General features: G+C 46.0%; 1 protein-coding gene across 2 annotated transcripts in view; it reads right to left on the bottom strand.

The window, feature by feature from the left end:
• SLC66A2 (solute carrier family 66 member 2) overlaps positions 1-17285 on the bottom strand; it is a 298272-nt gene that overhangs the window by 224427 nt on the left and 56560 nt on the right. For both annotated transcript variants that reach the window (XM_069219778.1, XM_069219779.1), the window contains exon 3: positions 10473-10606. In XM_069219778.1, coding sequence (XP_069075879.1) covers positions 10473-10606 — 134 coding nt within the window. The remainder of the gene's footprint in view (positions 1-10472; positions 10607-17285) is intronic.

Genomic DNA, 17285 nt, shown 5'->3' with positions numbered 1-17285 from the left:
AAACACACCATATCCATAGCTTCCTACATATCTGACCGGAGGACGCAGTTTGTGAAGCTGGGAGTTGCGCAAGTTCTGAGGCAACAAATGTAACTCTGTGGTCTGCCTTAGTTTACTGTATTATTTCGAGTTTGTTCTTATTTAGCACATATGGCCTACAATCCTCAGCAGAGCACTGGACCACGGTATATGTAAACTCACCATGTCAATGTGCATATGGTTTGAGGCCAATGAAATTGCACTCCAAATGCACAAGGTCCCTGGGGCAGATTGCTAGCCTAGTCTTTGGAGACATATCCCTAGTGAGGGGAGGGTCATTCTACTGGCCCTAGAAGGGAGTGACAGGGTGAGGTATCCCCCCATGAAGGAGGCCCTAGGCAGGAAGTTTGGACTGTCCCCAGAGAAGAATAGGCAGACGTTTAGGGACAGTCAGAAACTACCCCAACAGACCTGGGTGGATTGTGTGGATTCCTTTTGCAAGGCACTGGATGTTGGGTGAAGGACAGTGAGGTAAAGGATTACCAGGGGTTGTACAATTTGTTTGCAACAGAACACCTGTTGCATGTTTGTTTTCCAGATCTGCACCAACACCTTGTGGATAGTAAGCTCGCAGACCCCATGGAGCTTGGTAAGGAGGCAGACCACTGGGTCATCATCAGGGTCCACAAGAAGATACCTGGGAGTGACCCCAAGAAGGGTGATTCAGGTTCCCCCCTGCAGAGTGAGGTGGAGATCAAGGGAGACCCATGCAAGTTCCAGGCTAAGAGGGTTAGTAAGTTTTTGCATGTCCCTTCTGAAAAGTAGGGAGGTTCTGTCAGGCGGTGGTCGGGGCGCCCCATTTCCAACCCCACTGCTTTGATTGTTTGTAGCTAGGACACAAGCAGGGGGACTCTGTCTGTCCAAAAAAAATGCCCACTATAGGAAACTCCACAGGACTGGGCAATGTGGCCTTAGGAGAAGTAGTCCCCAGGGGCAGGTCATGGACCATGCCGTGATCTCCCTTAGTTGGGAGGTGGAGTCAGAGGGTGAGTTGGTGTTCTCAGAGAGTGGGAGTTAACACTTCCACTGTTGACAGTGAATGGGGTCCCAGTCACTGCTCTGAGGGACACCGGAGCAAGCTATACCACAATGGTGGAAAGCTAGTTTCCTCAGAGCAATAAACCGGCGACCCATGTAGATTGACACCAGCCCATGGGCAGGCCTTCTTCTGCTCTATGGGCCTGGTACTCCAAGAGTGGGGAGGGGAGGTGACCCAGAGTAGGGTCATAGTTAGACCCTCAGATGCCAATAGACTGCCTCCAGGAGGATGAGTTGCCCCCAGTGTAGGAGGCTGGACTGGCGTGTAGTGAGTACCAAGGGGTACTTGCACCTTGCACCAGGCCCAGTTATCCCTTATTAGTGTATAGGGTGTCTAGCAGCTTAGGCTGATAGATAATGGTAGCTTAGCAGAGCAGCTTAGGCTGAACTAGGAGACGTGTGAAGCTACTACAGTACCACTTAGTGTCATATGCACAATAACATAAGAAAACACAATACACAGTTATACTAAAAATAAAGGTACTTTATTTTTATGACAATATGCCAAAGTATCTCAGAGTGTACCCTCAGTGAGAGGATAGGAAATATACACAAGATATATATACACAATAGCAAAAATATGCAGTATAGTCTTAGAAAACAGTGCAAACAATGTATAGTTACAATAGGATGCAATGGGGAAACATAGGGATAGGGGCAACACAAACCATATACTCCAAAAGTGGAATGCGAACCACGAATGGACCCCAAACCTATGTGACCTTGTAGAGGGTCGCTGGGACTATTAGAAAATAGTGAGAGTTAGAAAAATAACCCTCCCCAAGACCCTGAAAAGTGAGTGCAAAGTGCACTAAAGTTCCCCTAAGGACAAAGAAGTCGTGTTAGAGGAATAATGCAGGAAAGACACAAACCAACAATGCAACAACTGTGGATTTCCAATCTAGGGTACCTGTGGAACAAGGGGACCAAGTCCAAAAGTCACAAGCAAGTCGGAGATGGGCAGATGCCCAGGAAATGCCAGCTGCGGGTGCAAAGAAGCTTCTACTGGACAAAAGAAGCTGAGGTTTCTGCAGGAACGAAAAGGGCTAGAGACTTCCCCTTTGGTGGACGGATCCCTCTCGCCGTGGAGAGTCGTGCAGAAGTGTTTTCCCGCCGAAAGAACGCCAACAAGCCTTGCTACCTGCAAATCGTGCGGTTAGCGTTTTTGGACGCTGCTGTGGCCCTGGAGGGACCAGGAGGTCGCAAATTGGACCAGGAGAGAGAGGGGACGTCGAGCAAGACAAGGAGCCCTCTCAGCAGCAGGTAGCACCCGGAGAAGTGCCAGAAACAGGCACTACGAGGATGCATGAAACGGTGCTCACCCGAAGTCGCACAAAGAAGTCCCACGTCGCCGGAGAACAACTTAGGAGGTCGTGCAATGCAGGTTAGAGTGCCGTGGACCCAGGCTGGACTGTGCACAAAGGATTTCCGCCGGAAGTGCACGGAGGCCGGAGTAGCTGCAAAAGTCGCGGTTCCCAGCAATGCAGTCTAGTGAGGTGAGGCAAGGACTTACCTCCACCAAACTTGGACTGAAGAGTCACTGGACTGTGGGGGCCACTTGGACAGAGTTGCTGGATTCGAGGGACCTCGCTCGTCGTGCTGAGAGGAGACCCAAGGGACCGGTAATGCAGCTTTTTGGTGCCTGCGGTTGCAGGGGGAAGATTCCGTCGACCCACGGGAGATTTCTTCGGAGCTTCTGGTGCAGAGAGGAGGCAGACTACCCCCACAGCATGCACAAACAGGAAAACAGTCGAAAAGGCGGCAGGATCAGCGTTACAGAGTTGCAGTAGTCGTCTTAGCTACTTTGTTGCAGTTTTGTAGGCTTCCAGCGCGGTCAGCAGTCGATTCCTTATCAGAAGGTGAAGAGAGAGATGCAGAGGAACTCGGCTGAGCTCTTGCATTCGTTATCTAAAGTTTCCCCAGAGACAGAGACCCTAAATAGCCAGAAAAGAGGGTTTGGCTACTTAGGAGAGAGGATAGGCTAGCAACACCTGAAGGAGCCTATCACAAGGAGTCTCTGACGTCACCTGGTGGCACTGGCCACTCAGAGCAGTCCAGTGTGCCAGCAGCACCTCTGTTTCCAAGATGGCAGAGGTCTGGAGCACACTGGAGGAGCTCTGGACACCTCCCAGGGGAGGTGCAGGTCAGGGGAGTGGTCACTCCCCTTTCCTTTGTCCAGTTTCGCGCCAGAGCAGGGCTAAGGGGTCCCCTGAACCGGTGTAGACTGGCTTATGCAGAATTGGGCACATCTGTGCCCAAGAAAGCATTTCCAGAGGCTGGGGGAGGCTACTCCTCCCCTGCCTTCACACCATTTTCCAAAGGGAGAGGGTGTCACACCCTCTGGTGTCACACCCTCTCTCAGAGGAAGTTCTTTGTTCTGCCATCCTGGGCCAGGCCTGGCTGGACCCCAGGAGGGCAGATGCCTGTCTGAGGGGTTGGCAGCAGCAGCAGCTGCAGTGAAACCCCAGGAAGGGCAGTTTGGCAGTACCAGGGTCTGTGCTACAGACCACTGGGATCATGGGATTGTGCCAACTATGCCAGGATGGCATAGAGGGGGCAATTCCATGATCATAGACATGTTATATGGCCATATTCGGAGTTACCATTGTGAAGCTACATATAGGTAGTGACCTATATGTAGTGCACGCGTGTAATGGTGTCCCCGCACTCACAAAGTTCAGGGAATTGGCTCTGAACAATGTGGGGGCACCTTGGCTAGTGCCAGGGTGCCCTCACACTAAGTAACTTTGCACCTAACCTTTACCAGGTAAAGGTTAGACATATAGGTGACTTATAAGTTACTTAAGTGCAGTGTAAAATGGCTGTGAAATAACGTGGACGTTATTTCACTCAGGCTGCAGTGGCAGGCCTGTGTAAGAATTGTCAGAGCTCCCTATGGGTGGCAAAAGAAATGCTGCAGCCCATAGGGATCTCCTGGAACCCCAATACCCTGGGTACTTCAGTACCATATACTAGGGAATTATAAGGGTGTTCCAGTAAGCCAATGTAAATTGGTAAAATTGGTCACTAGCCTGTTAGTGACAATTTGAAATAAATGAGAGAGCATAACCACTGAGGTTCTGGTTAGCAGAGCCTCAGTGAGACAGTTAGGCACTACACAGGGAACACACACATACAGGGAGTGCAGAATTATTAGGCAAATGAGTATTTTGACCACATCATCCTCTTTATGCATGTTGTCTTACTCCAAGCTGTATAGGCTCGAAAGCCTACTACCAATTAAGCATATTAGGTGATGTGCATCTCTGTAATGAGAAGGGGTGTGGTCTAATGACATCAACACCCTATATCAGGTGTGCATAATTATTAGGCAACTTCCTTTCCTTTGGCAAAATGGGTCAAAAGAAGGACTTGACAGGCTCAGAAAAGTCAAAAATAGTGAGATATCTTGCAGAGGGATGCAGCACTCTTAAAATTGCAAAGCTTCTGAAGCGTGATCATCGAACAATCAAGCGTTTCATTCAAAATAGTCAACAGGGTCGCAAGAAGCGTGTGGAAAAACCAAGGCGCAAAATAACTGCCCATGAACTGAGAAAAGTCAAGCGTGCAGCTGCCACGATGCCACTTGCCACCAGTTTGGCCATATTTCAGAGCTGCAACATCACTGGAGTGCTCAAAAGCACAAGGTGTGCAATACTCAGAGACATGGCCAAGGTAAGAAAGGCTGAAAGACGACCACCACTGAACAAGGCACACAAGCTGAAACGTCAAGACTGGGCCAAGAAATATCTCAAGACTGATTTTTCTAAGGTTTTATGGACTGATGAAATGAGAGTGAGTCTTGATGGGCCAGATGGATGGGCCCGTGGCTGGATTGGTAAAGGGCAGAGAGCTCCAGTCCGACTCAGACGCCAGCAAGGTGGAGGTGGAGTACTGGTTTGGGCTGGTATCATCAAAGATGAGCTTGTGGGGCCTTTTCGGGTTGAGGATGGAGTCAAGCTCAACTCCCAGTCCTACTGCCAGTTCCTGGAAGACACCTTCTTCAAGCAGTGGTACAGGAAGACGTCTGCATCCTTCAAGAAAAACATGGTTTTCATGCAGGACAATGCTCCATCACACGCGTCCAAGTACTCCACAGCGTGGCTGGCAAGAAAGGGTATAAAAGAAGGAAATCTAATGACATGGCCTCCTTGTTCACCTGATCTGAACCCCATTGAGAACCTGTGGTCCATCATCAAATGTGAGATTTACAAGGAGGGAAAACAGTACACCTCTCTGAACAGTGTCTGGGAGGCTGTGGTTGCTGCTGCACGCAATGTTGATGGTGAAAAGATCAAAACACTGACAGAATCAATGGATGGCAGGCTTTTGAGTGTCCTTGCAAAGAAAGGTGGCTATATTGGTCACTGATTTGTTTTTGTTTTGTTTTTGAATGTCAGAAATGTATATTTGTGAATGTTGAGATGTTATATTGGTTTCACTGGTAATAATAAATAATTGAAATGGGTATATATTTTTTTTTGTTAAGTTGCCTAATAATTATGCACAGTAATAGTCACCTGCACACACAGATATCCCCCTAACATAGCTAAAACTAAAAACAAACTAAAAACTACTTCCAATAATATTCAGCTTTGATATTAATGAGTTTTTTGGGTTCATTGAGAACATGGTTGTTGTTCAATAATAAAATTAATCCTCAAAAATACAACTTGCCTAATAATTCTGCACTCCCAGTATAGGCCACAAACTTATGAGCACTGGGGTCCTGACTAGCAGGGTCCCAGTGACACATAACAAACATACTGAAAACATAGGGTTTTCACTATGAGCACTGGGCCCTCGCTAGCAGGATCCCAGTGAGACAGTGAAAACACCCTGACATATACTCACAAACAGGCCAAAAGTGGGGGTAACAAGGCTAGAAAGAGGCTACTTTCTCACACCCAGTGTCAGGGGAACTGGTAGGAGTGGCCACCACTGGTGCCCTATCTGTTTAGTTTTCTGAGGGTTTCATTCACAGGCAGAGGGTACAGGATGGAAGGGCTGGGTGAGGGAGAGTCCACCCCTGTCTCCTGTTTAGCCCCAGGGAACAGACCCTAGGTTGGGTGGCCAGTTTCAGGATACCACCCCTGAACTGGTGGAAGGTACAGCAGAAAAGGGTGCATCTACAGACATCAGAGACTCCTGGATGGCCCGGGCCTGGTTGTTGACACTGATAATTGTCAGTGGCCTCAGCTGGTTGTTGTCCTTGTGGACAGAGTTTTTCTTGGGCTGGTGACAGAAGTCAGACCCAAGGGGTGAAATGGGGCACATAACTTTGTTGGCCATGGCAGTACTGTCTGCCTCCTGGATGCATCTGTCAGCAGGGTAAGTGAGGTGCTGCAAACATGGGGTCCCCAATGAGGAGAAGGGTTCAACATTGGTCTATCCAGTGGCTCAGGAGAGTATAGGCAGAGGGATCCAACTGCATTCAGAGAACTGAAGAATTGACAAGTGCCCCTGCAGTAGTGGATCATTGTCCATGTTCTATCACCCTAAGCAGGGAAGCCCATCAATGTACTGATTAGTCTCTCGTGGCTGATGAAGGGTGATACTCTGAAACCGGTCCCAGGATGCTTGTTTCTGGTCCAGGGAGATTCTGGCCGGGCAGTTAGGGCTGGACTGTTCCCCTGGGGAACAGGGTCAAGACTGATTTTCATATGGCTGGGTCCAAACTGGAATGGCATAGCAAGCAAAAAAACTGATGGATTAAACCCAGATCGGTGACTGGGGATGAATGTTTGATTTGTTCTGTATGCTGTCCATCATATATTGTTTTTGCACTTTTAGAAAGTTGCCAATTTCTTACTTTAACCATTCTGTGCCTCTGCCTGCCTCTGAAAACATGTTTGGGGTGAATGACAGCTGGGATTTGTGCAGTCCCTCTAGAGAGTCAGACAAAATGGGAGCTGGATTTGCATACTGATGGCTCATCACCAGGCTGATAGACCTTCCTGGGCTAGATAAGAGAAAGGAGCTGACACTTACAGCGGAATAGGGCTGTGCTTTTTCCCCACACAAAGCCCTGTAGAGTGTCTGGAGCCAGGGAAGAAACAGCAAGGACCTTGTGTGCTTCAAAGGCTTCTCTCTGAAGTTCTTCCCCCATTTCAAAGGCTCAACTGGGTATAAGTATTGGACTCCAAACCCCAACACATCAGAACTCTACTGGAACAAAGTACATTCTGCCACAAAGAAGGAATGCTGTCTGCCAGAAGGAACTGCAACTCTTCTAATTGCATTGATGTGTTGGCCCACTGCTTGCTGTGTGCTGTGCTGTAGGAGGGACTGCCACTTTGCTACTTGCTTTGCTGTGTTGGCCTGCTGCTTCTTGCCTGCAGTGAGAATGACTGACCTGTGTTCTACATCCTTGAACCCAAGTTCTCCAAGAGCTTGCTGGCTTGCCTTCTGAAGTCTAAGGGACACAAATGACAAGGCGGTTTGCACCGAACAAGCATTGCTCGCACAAAGGATCAGAGTGAGTGGGCGCAATTCCGTCTCCAGAGACCATGACACCAGGCAGCTCTTCGCACCCAAGATCGGACTTTTGGCTCAACTATTGCAGTTCAATCTTTAGAAATGAATATCTTGAGTTTAACTTATTGGATCTTTGTTGTTTTGGTCTTGTTTTACTCAGATAAATATTCTCTATTTTTTAAAACAGGAGATTTTTTGTGGTGTTTTCACTTTGTACTATAATTCGAGTGTTGCACAAATACTTTACACATTGCCTCCTAAGTTTGACTGCTCTGTGCTAAGCTACCAGAGAGTGAGCACGGGTTAATTTAGGTTGTGCATCTGACTTACTCAGACTAGGATTGTGGTCCCGACTTGGACCGGGTGCATACCTCTACTGACTACAGACACAATTTCTAAGAGGGTGTAAGGCAATTGAACCATGTATAAAGGTGAGAGTATAAACATTTTAACACTGGTTAGCAGCGGTAAAATGTGCATAGTCCTAAGGCCAGCAAAACAAATGAATAAGCGAAAACAGCTGGCTGGAAGGCAAAAGGTGGGGTGAAAAAACAAGCCAAGAATGTCAGGTCCAGCACAGTGGTAACCCAATACTAATGTGTACAATGTGCATTACAAAAACAAAACAAGGCCTTAGTGAGGCTTTCAGCCTTTAGCAGGGGTATAGCTTCAATTTGTGCTGTAGCTGCAGTGGCACCAAGGTCTAGAGCCCACTGAACCCTGAGTATTGCTGTATTTTATCATTCAAACAACAGCCAGAATGGCCCATTTCCTTCATTGCAGTAGGGCTCATCATATATACTGGCTATGCTACTAGCCTCTACCCTACTTGTGTTCACAGAGTGCCAGGTTCAATCCAGACATTCAGGATAACTACTTGCGTCATGTACACACGATCCACAATGATGTGTAGACCCTCTGAATATTTAGTTTTTATACTAAGAAATATCTGACCTTCATCTAGACCTCACCAAATCCTAACAGTGGATAAATCTAACCTCACATGAGCAATAACACACATAAATTTAACATTATAATTATTTATTAAACGAAAAAGTCAGCCACTTCTAAGAAAACTTGTGTGAAATGGTCAGCACACCCTTACTGCTTCCATGTCAGCTAAGAATGTAATTAAAATAAGATGCTAATAAACAAGTGCACATGATCACTTCACCCTCAGGAGGGGCTGACATGTTTAAAAAAAACAGAAAGTTGATCATTTTGATCTGGATTATTTTGATCTGGTGCGAGGTTACAGATCATGCTTAGGTCAAAAGATAGCTGCTAATCAGTCTGAGAAGGGATTTAAAAACATTTGCAAACATGGTCCTATGGGCATACAGTTTAGGTAAAGATCATCAATATTAAAAGACGTTGTTAATGAAGTAGAAATGAGACAAGCAAAATAACCATACATACTTTAGTCAGCACGTTTCACTCACACCTTTAAAGCATCTAAGCTTTCTCAAGGCTTTGTGTAAATTGCATGAAATGTGTGTTTTGACTATTCAGCACAAACGTATTGGAAGTAATACATTATTGATGAAAACTGTCTTCTGAAAGGCCACAATGTGAATAACTGTGACAGTGTACACATCACTGTCAGGCTCTATGTGTCCATATCTGCCCAAACAAAACAAACCATGGCGCCCACTGCAAAAACCTTGCACACAGAGAATCAGTTTCCTTCTTTTCTTCATTGTGATGAAGGATTTCTCCAGTTCTTGCGCGTCTTCACCTATACCTGCATCCAGTTTGCACCTGTCCTTACGCTTAAACTTTACCCCTCTCAGCTTAGGTTGCTGGGATAATTGTGACATTGAAATTCAGTTAGACCACACCGTCGCTTATTGAGCTGAAGATCTTCCGCCACCAATATTATAACAATAATAATCACAACATTAGCTCTCAGTCTTTGAAAACAGCACTCGAAAAGGTAGACAACTACTATGGAATTTACAAATATTGACATTAATCCAATCTTTTGTGCAAACTTTGACATCTGTGCAGAATAAGTGCAACTAGCATACGTTTTGCAACAAACTATATAGACAGAGCCCAAGCCAATTTTTATGGCCAACTTCAACAGGGGCTTGTATTACATTTTTCTCACCAAAGTAGGTAAAGGAGGGCTTTGGATACCACTGAAAGTAAATACACCTCTTACAAGTTAGCATTAAACAGTGTGAATGTAGGAGTGTCAATGACCACAAGCTATGCAATCAGATATCGAAGAAGATTTCTAAATCCCGGAGATCTTGAAACACAGCGCCTGCCCTCGTACTGAGCTGGACATATGACATTCTCCTACTTGGCATTCATTCTGAGTTTGGTGGATTTTTCCTTTCCCTATCCAGTCCTTCCCTTAGAGATAGGAGTTGCTGATGTTTTGGAGCTATCAATAATATGGGTGGGGGACGAAAATACTCCAGTACACAGGATTTGGGGGAATGATGTGAGAATCAGTGTTTCTATACTAATTCCTTCATGATTTTGCCCAGTATTTCACTGGGAAATCCTAGCTGTTTTCAGCAGCCCAGGTGCTCGGCTGAAACACTACATCTCAAAATCGCGATTAAACTGATAACTCCTCTTACTGACCCCATCAAGATTACGAGGAATATTTGCTATTAAGACCTCTATATGCGAACTGTTTCTTACAATACTCTTTGAGAACCCTACAGCTAATGTCTCTTAACTAACAGCTGTATTAAATTCCCCAACACACAACTGGGCTTTCCTAAACAATATTTTTACTGCCACAATGAGATGATGCATAAAACACTACAATAGTATACAAAAATGTTTTCATTAGCTGCAATAAAAACCATTAACGGGAAGGGCTGCATACTTTGGAAAGGTACAGGGTGAGTTTTGTCAGGCGTGAGTGTTAGGTAATTCACAGTCATAGCCCTTACCTGCAAAGGAGCGTCGCTTCAAATTCAGCTCATTCGCCACCCTGACTTCCGTGCACAGCTTCAGCATCATCAACATGGTGAGGATCATGATGATGCTCTGCCACAAGAGAGGGCTTTCAAAATGTCTTCCAAACCTAGAAGAGCCACCAACAATAGGTCATGAAAAACATATCCTTCAATAGATCAGATCTAATTTGCTGACTACCATTGCAACTATGATCCTGTAGGTAGATGCTTGTCTGGAGAAATACCTGACAAGTATTCATCAACTGTGCATATCTCAGCATTACCACCACAGTGTACACAGCTGGATAGATAGATAGCTAGGTGAACAGATACAGATAGATGAGTAGATATATAGATAGAGATAGGTAGGTAGGTAGATACAGATAGATAGGTCGGTAGCTACAGATAAAGATAGATAGACAGACAGACAGACGTGTGTGGAGAGCAGACAGGTTTCTACTTGTGGAAGCAAGGCACAGTGGACCAATGAGTGAGGTAAAAGACCCAAGCACAGGAAGAAAGTACCAGATCACAACACATAACTTGTAACACTGAGTTCACAGTCTATGGCCTTAGCTGTCCATGCCCGGGATTACATATTGCCAGCACTTTATTTCCAGTGAAAAAACGAATTGTTGAACACATCAGAGCAATCAGTAATCAAGATATGAACAAAAGTACCGCCACACGATTTAAAAATTATCATTACAGTGATGGGACAAAGTTATGTTTTTTTTTTGGCATTGACCACATACTGAAACACATCAGAGGGGGAGACCGGATATTATCATTATGATGGTTAGAGTATCAGTTGATAATAAACATCAACACAGTAATCCTGTAGAGGATGAACTGTGATGAAGAACTGGAATCTCTTAGACCTTTGTTACTGTTGGCCCAATGTGGATGATACCAGTAACTGATATTTATGATTCAATTTTCTTTGTAAGCTTTTATTCATTATGTGTGGAACTACATGGAAATAATGTGTTTTTATATTTTGTTTTAAAGGGTCGACATTTGCCTATGTGAACAATGATCTTGACTATGACTGCAATTGACGTGATCAGGCAAGATTTGGTGATGGCTACTCTACAAACCAACAATGAACTAATAAGAGGACTAGCCACTAAGGCTTGTTAACTTATGGATAAGGGGATACTCTTTACTAAAGCCACAATTGATCTGGATGCAGTAATACACTAGAAACACTGCAGTGATCCAACAGTGTTTATTACAGTATTGTCACTTGGAACATTTTTCAGTTTAAAAAAATGTGAATACATTATGTTATTGCCTGAGAATGAATGTCATGAGATTATGTAAAATACATGATCAATCAATCAATCAGGATTTATAAAGTGCAACAAGTCACCCGTGAGGGTCTCAAGGCCTGGAGTTTCTAGCTCCTTCACAGTGCTCTTTTCATTTGAACAGCCATGTCTTGAGTCATTTCCTGAATTCCCGGAGCGATGCGAAGTTCCTGAGGTGCAAAAATTATGATAGCTAATACAGCTCTATAACGTTAAGATACATTGTACCATTTAAGAATGACTTGTTGGCAATTGCTCCATGTCATTATACACTTCTGGGTGGTTTTTCACAAGTGCTATGGCATGATTTTTGTTGCAAACGTTCTATAAACGATTTCACTCGTAGAAAGCACATCATGTAACAAAGACCTTTGGGCAAAATGTGTCAAGTTCACTTCTTCAAGCGATGTGCAGAAATAAAATGATCACAGAGCAACAACGATGTGGAGGGAATGAAAGATAAATAGACAGATAGATAGGCGTGTGTGGAGAGCAGCACCTTTATATGGCGTGTTCCACAAAACCACAGACACTCTAAATATGCTCACCTCAACTGTCAATTTTTCTGGCAGAGTTTGTAAGCAGAGGATTAGCACAGTGCCATCCACACTGTGCTAGAAAGTGACAAAGCCTGTTGCCCTTTAGTCAGTGCATTGAAGGTAAAGATTGTCTCAAAATGGAGGAGGAAACTTCAAAGTAAATTTTTACTATGGTCAGGATCAAGAGAAATTTGGCAGAACATTGCATCAGAAAACTGCTGGAAATCATGTCATGGCTCTGTCTAGTCTTTGCTCTTTAGGTTAAATTAATATACTCAACATGCAGAGCCAGCCTTTGCTAAGGTAGTGCCCTGGGCGTGGGCGGATAGAAATTTGGTGTCCTTGCTGACGGTAGTGAATTAAATGAGGCAGCACAGGGCCCTTTTGTGTTCACTGGTAAGTACCTGGATGAGCAGAGACTGGTCCCTGAACACAAGCATCCCCGGACCACCAAGCTCACCAACATCACTGATAGCTTAACTGTCTCATGCAGATGATCGTTTTGTTGATGTGTGTCAGCGGGGGTGAGAGGGGGAAGGGAGGGCATGGAAGGGGGGTAAAGGTAAGGACACAGGCTGAAGTAAGATGAGAAGGGCGCTGCTACTGGCATAACCTTAATGCACACATTTCCATGAGCCCTTCAGAATATTGGCGCCCATGCTAAAGGCCGTCCCTGTCAACATGTTATTTGGGAAAAATATCATATAGATATATGCAGTTTGGAAATAAGACACATTCAGAGGACTGTTGTTTACTTAAGAACCTTACTACAATTTCTGTACATTTATTCTAAGTTAGTTATTAGAAATACACTAGCATTTGTTAAATCTTCGTCCTTGTTATTGTTAAGATATTGGCTCGTCAGCCTATAGAGTTTGGTAGGGTGGCATATGGAGAAAGGCTTTTAACTGCCTAATCCAGTGGCTGAGATTTATTTATATTTCTCTACACGTTTCACCCTCTCTGTGAGATCTGGATAGCGGCGGCATTTATTAGCACACATTAATATTTGAATGTGTTATAATCTCAGAAATAAAACACATGTGGGAAGCAATGCTGCTTTAGAGGAATAGTTGGAGATAAAGTGACATGGCACAAAACATCTAAAATATGGATCAAAGCATGTTCTTAGCAAAAATTATAGTCTGACCGTCTACCTTTGAACTTTGGGTGAGGTTAGAGAAATACGTCTTTGCAAACACAGAAGGAAATGACCTCGGGGATCCGAGACAAGCTGGCGGCTGCAACAGAACTTACTTAGAGGGGTGTATCCTTTCAGGATAAACCTTCCTAAGGTAATGGCAATGAAAACACAGTACAACGGCAGGAGGAAATAAAACTGGGCAACCACAAGCTTTCTTTGTAATTAGGAAAGCCACATTGTTCTGGGAAAGCGAAGTGTTGGAAAAACACGTCTGCATGTAGTCAATTAAAACAAGCATTTGCAATGCAACGGGTCTCGCGTTTGCTCATGTTAGATCTGCTCGCGTTGTAAACTCCTAACCCGACTTTTCATCTATCGGCAAAAGTGCTTTTATGTACGTAACCCGAAAAAGTGAAATTAACTTCTGCCAAGCGAAATCGCGCTAGGAAAATAGAGAAAAAGTAGTCCACGATCCGACAGAAAACAGCGAGCCTCGCATGTTTTCTGTACTTGGTCGCTGCGCTCGAGGAGGGCTAACCACCGGAAAAGGCATGACGTGTGCATGCCTTCCACTAATGAAAGCAAGCAGATTCTACTAGGCAAGCCCACGAACCAATGAAACACACTGATGTGACGTCGACAGGGCTCCTAGCCCTTTTCTAATAACTAAACTGTCTCGCTGCGTTACGCATGCACAAGCGCATGCAACGCAGGCTCGACCCTAAAAAGGGAAAAAAGGGCAGCTGCAGAGGGAGCCATGCCAAGGGCAGACGGGGGCTTTTGCGGTGGGTGGCGTAAGTTTAGAACCCTAGCATGTTGGTTTTGTTTGGCTCAACGGACGTGCATAATTTTCTGAAGTAGTGCATCACTCGGCGGTGTAAGAGTTCACTAAAGGGGAAAGAACATAATCTTTGCTTAACACTGCCTTCCACGGAGGAGTTACTTTATAATTTTATGACGCGCCCAGGTAACACGCAAGAGACTTTTTGTGTATGAAAGGTGTGTACTTTACACCTTCTAAGACCTGAACCAACATCACACCAAATAATAAACAACATCAACGTCTGTTGTCCCCCTTGTAAAGAGGACGTCCGGTTGCAGGTGTGTGGAACTATTATGGGAAATATGGAACTAAGTATAGCTTGTAACAGTCTGTTTACAGCAGGGTTCTCCAATGAGTAGCTCGGAAGCTACTGGTAGTTCACCAGAACCCTTGAAGTAGCTCTCAGAGCTGAAAGAGTCCAGTACCACTTTCAGAGGATCTGGGCATATTAAAGAAGGTGGCACTGCTCACCTGAAGGCGCTTAGAGTAGTAGGCTGGCAAACCAATGACCGGGCATCATAATAAGACTCAAACATTTACTGTGTCTGGCTACGGGATCTGCCTCGTGGCCATCTGTCTTCACTTATAGTTAGAAAACACATTTAAAGTTGATAACTGAATGAGAGACATACTGCGGTGGTCCTTTGTGCTAAGGGGCACCTCATGCGTTGGCTGACATTTCATTAGTTAGGTGAAGACATTTAATACTGATGGGCTTTTCCCTGGTATTTCTACTGATAATCACGCCTGAAAGTCTTGGGTGGTCGCTACTGATAACCCCGTTTATGGTGTTCTTAGTATGTTTACGTATGTGATTACTATTTTACAGCACTAATAGTTGCTTGTAACTCGCAATAAATCAATCAATCAACGAAATTTGTAGAGCGCGCTACTCACCCGTGAGGGTCTCAAGGCGCTGGGGAACTGGGGGGCGGGCCAGGGAGGGTCACTGGTCGAACAGCCAAGTCTTGAGGTTCTTTCTGAAGACCAGTAGGTCTTTGGTTTTGCGAAGGTCAGTGGGGAGGGAGTTCCAGGTTTTGGGGGCGAGGCAGGAGAAAGACCTGCCTCCTGTGGTGGTGTGCTGGATGCGGGGGACTGTGGCTAGGCGAGGTCGGCTGATCGGAGGTTGCGTGTGGGAGTGTGGAAGTTTACTCTTTTATTGAGGTAGGTTGGGCCGGTGTTGTGGAGGGATTTGTGTGCGTGGATGAGGATCTTGAATGCAATTCTCTTGTCTATGGGGAGCCAGTGTAGGGATTTGAGGTGTGGTGAGATTCGTTTGTGTCGGGGGAGGCCAAGGACGAGGAGCGCTGCTGTGTTCTGGATTCTTTGGAGTTTGCGTCTGAGTTTGAGTGTGGTGCCGGCGTAGAGGGCGTTGCCGTAGTCCAGTCTGCTGCTGATGGGTGCATGGGTGACTGTCTTTCTGGTTTCTGGGGGGATCCATTTGAAGGATTTTTATAGGGTGCGGAGTGTGTGGAAGCAGGAGGAGGTTAGAGCATTGATTTGCTGTGTCATGGAGAGGGAGGGCTCGAGGATGATGCTGAGGTTGCGTGCGTGGGTTGCGTGGGTGGGTGCAGGGTCTAAGGCGGTGGGCCACCAGGAGTCATCCCATGTGGTTTTGTTGGGGCCGAAGATGATGACTTCGGTTTTGTTTGAGATGAGCTTGAGATGGTTAATGGTCATCCAATTGGCGGTGTCTAAGAGAGCGGCATGTAGGTTGGTTTTGGCGGTGGTGGGGTTGCAAGTGAGGGAGAGGATGAGTTGGGTGTCATCTGCATATGAGAGGATGGTGATTCCGTGTGCTCGGAGAATGTTGGCTAGGGGGATCATGTAGATGTTGAAGAGTGTGGGGCTGAGGTAGGACCCTTGGGGGACTCCGCAGGTGATCTTGGTAGTGTTGGAGTGGAAGGGCGGGAGGCGGACTCTCTGGGTTCGGTCGGTGAGGAAGGAGGAGAGCCAGTCTAAGGCTTTGTGGCGGATACCTATGTTGTGGATGCGTGTGCGGAGTGTGTGGTGGCAGACGGTGTCAAAAGCTGCAGAGAGGTCTAGGAGGATGAGTGCGACGGTCTCGCCTTTGTCGACTTTGGTCCTGATGTCGTCAGTGCATGCGATGAGGGCGGTTTCTGTGCTGTGGTTCTTGCGGAACCCAGATTGTGAGGGGTCAAGGGTGTTGGTTGCTTCGAGGAAGTGGGATAGGCGAGTGTTGACTAATTTCTCTGCAACCTTGGCGGGGAACGGGAGGAGGGAGATGGGGCGGTAGTTGAAGAGGATCTCTGGGTCAGCTTGTTTATTTTTTAGGAGAGCGGTAATTTCCGGATGCTTCCATGGGTCTGGGTAGGTGGCGGAGTCGAAAGAGGAGTTGATTAGGTTGTAGAGTATGGGGGCGATGGTAGGGCTAGCTTTGTTGTAGATGCAGTGTCGCAGGGGTCGGAGGGGGAACCAGAGTGGATGGAGTTTATGGTTTTTTCGGTTTCTTCGTGTGTGGTAGGGGTCCATGTGGATAGTGTGGTGGGAGGGGGTTCTTGAGGGGGGTTGAGTTGGGTGGGAGAGGGGTATGTGTGGTGGGTTCGTGTGATATGAAGCTGTTGCGGATGTCCAGGATTTTGTGGAGGAAGTGGTTGGAAAGGGCGTCACATAGGGGCTGTGTGTGTGTGGGGTCTATGTTGCTGGCTTTGGGTTTGGCAAGTTTGTTGATGATGGTGAAGAGTTCTTTGCTGTTTTGGGAGTTGTTGTCAAGGCGTGTCTTGTAGTGATCTCTTTTGGCGGTGCGTATGAGTTGGTGATGGGTGTGAATGTTGGTTTTGAGTCTGGAGAACTTGGTTGAGGAGGGTTCTAGTCTCCAAATTTTCTCAGCTTGGCGGCATTTGCGCTTGGAGTCTTGGAGTTCAGGGGTGAACCATGGGGCGTTCTTGATGTTGCGGTGGTGATGTGTTTTCTGAGGGGTGCTAGTGTGTCTGCGCAGGTAGTGATCCATTTAGAGAGGTTGTGTGC

This window comes from Pleurodeles waltl, chromosome 2_2 (assembly GCF_031143425.1).
Source record: "Pleurodeles waltl isolate 20211129_DDA chromosome 2_2, aPleWal1.hap1.20221129, whole genome shotgun sequence".
NCBI classification, from domain to species: Eukaryota; Metazoa; Chordata; class Amphibia; order Caudata; family Salamandridae; genus Pleurodeles; species Pleurodeles waltl.
The sequence above is the reverse complement of the archived record's forward strand: the minus strand, read 5'-3'. Positions and strand labels throughout refer to the sequence as shown.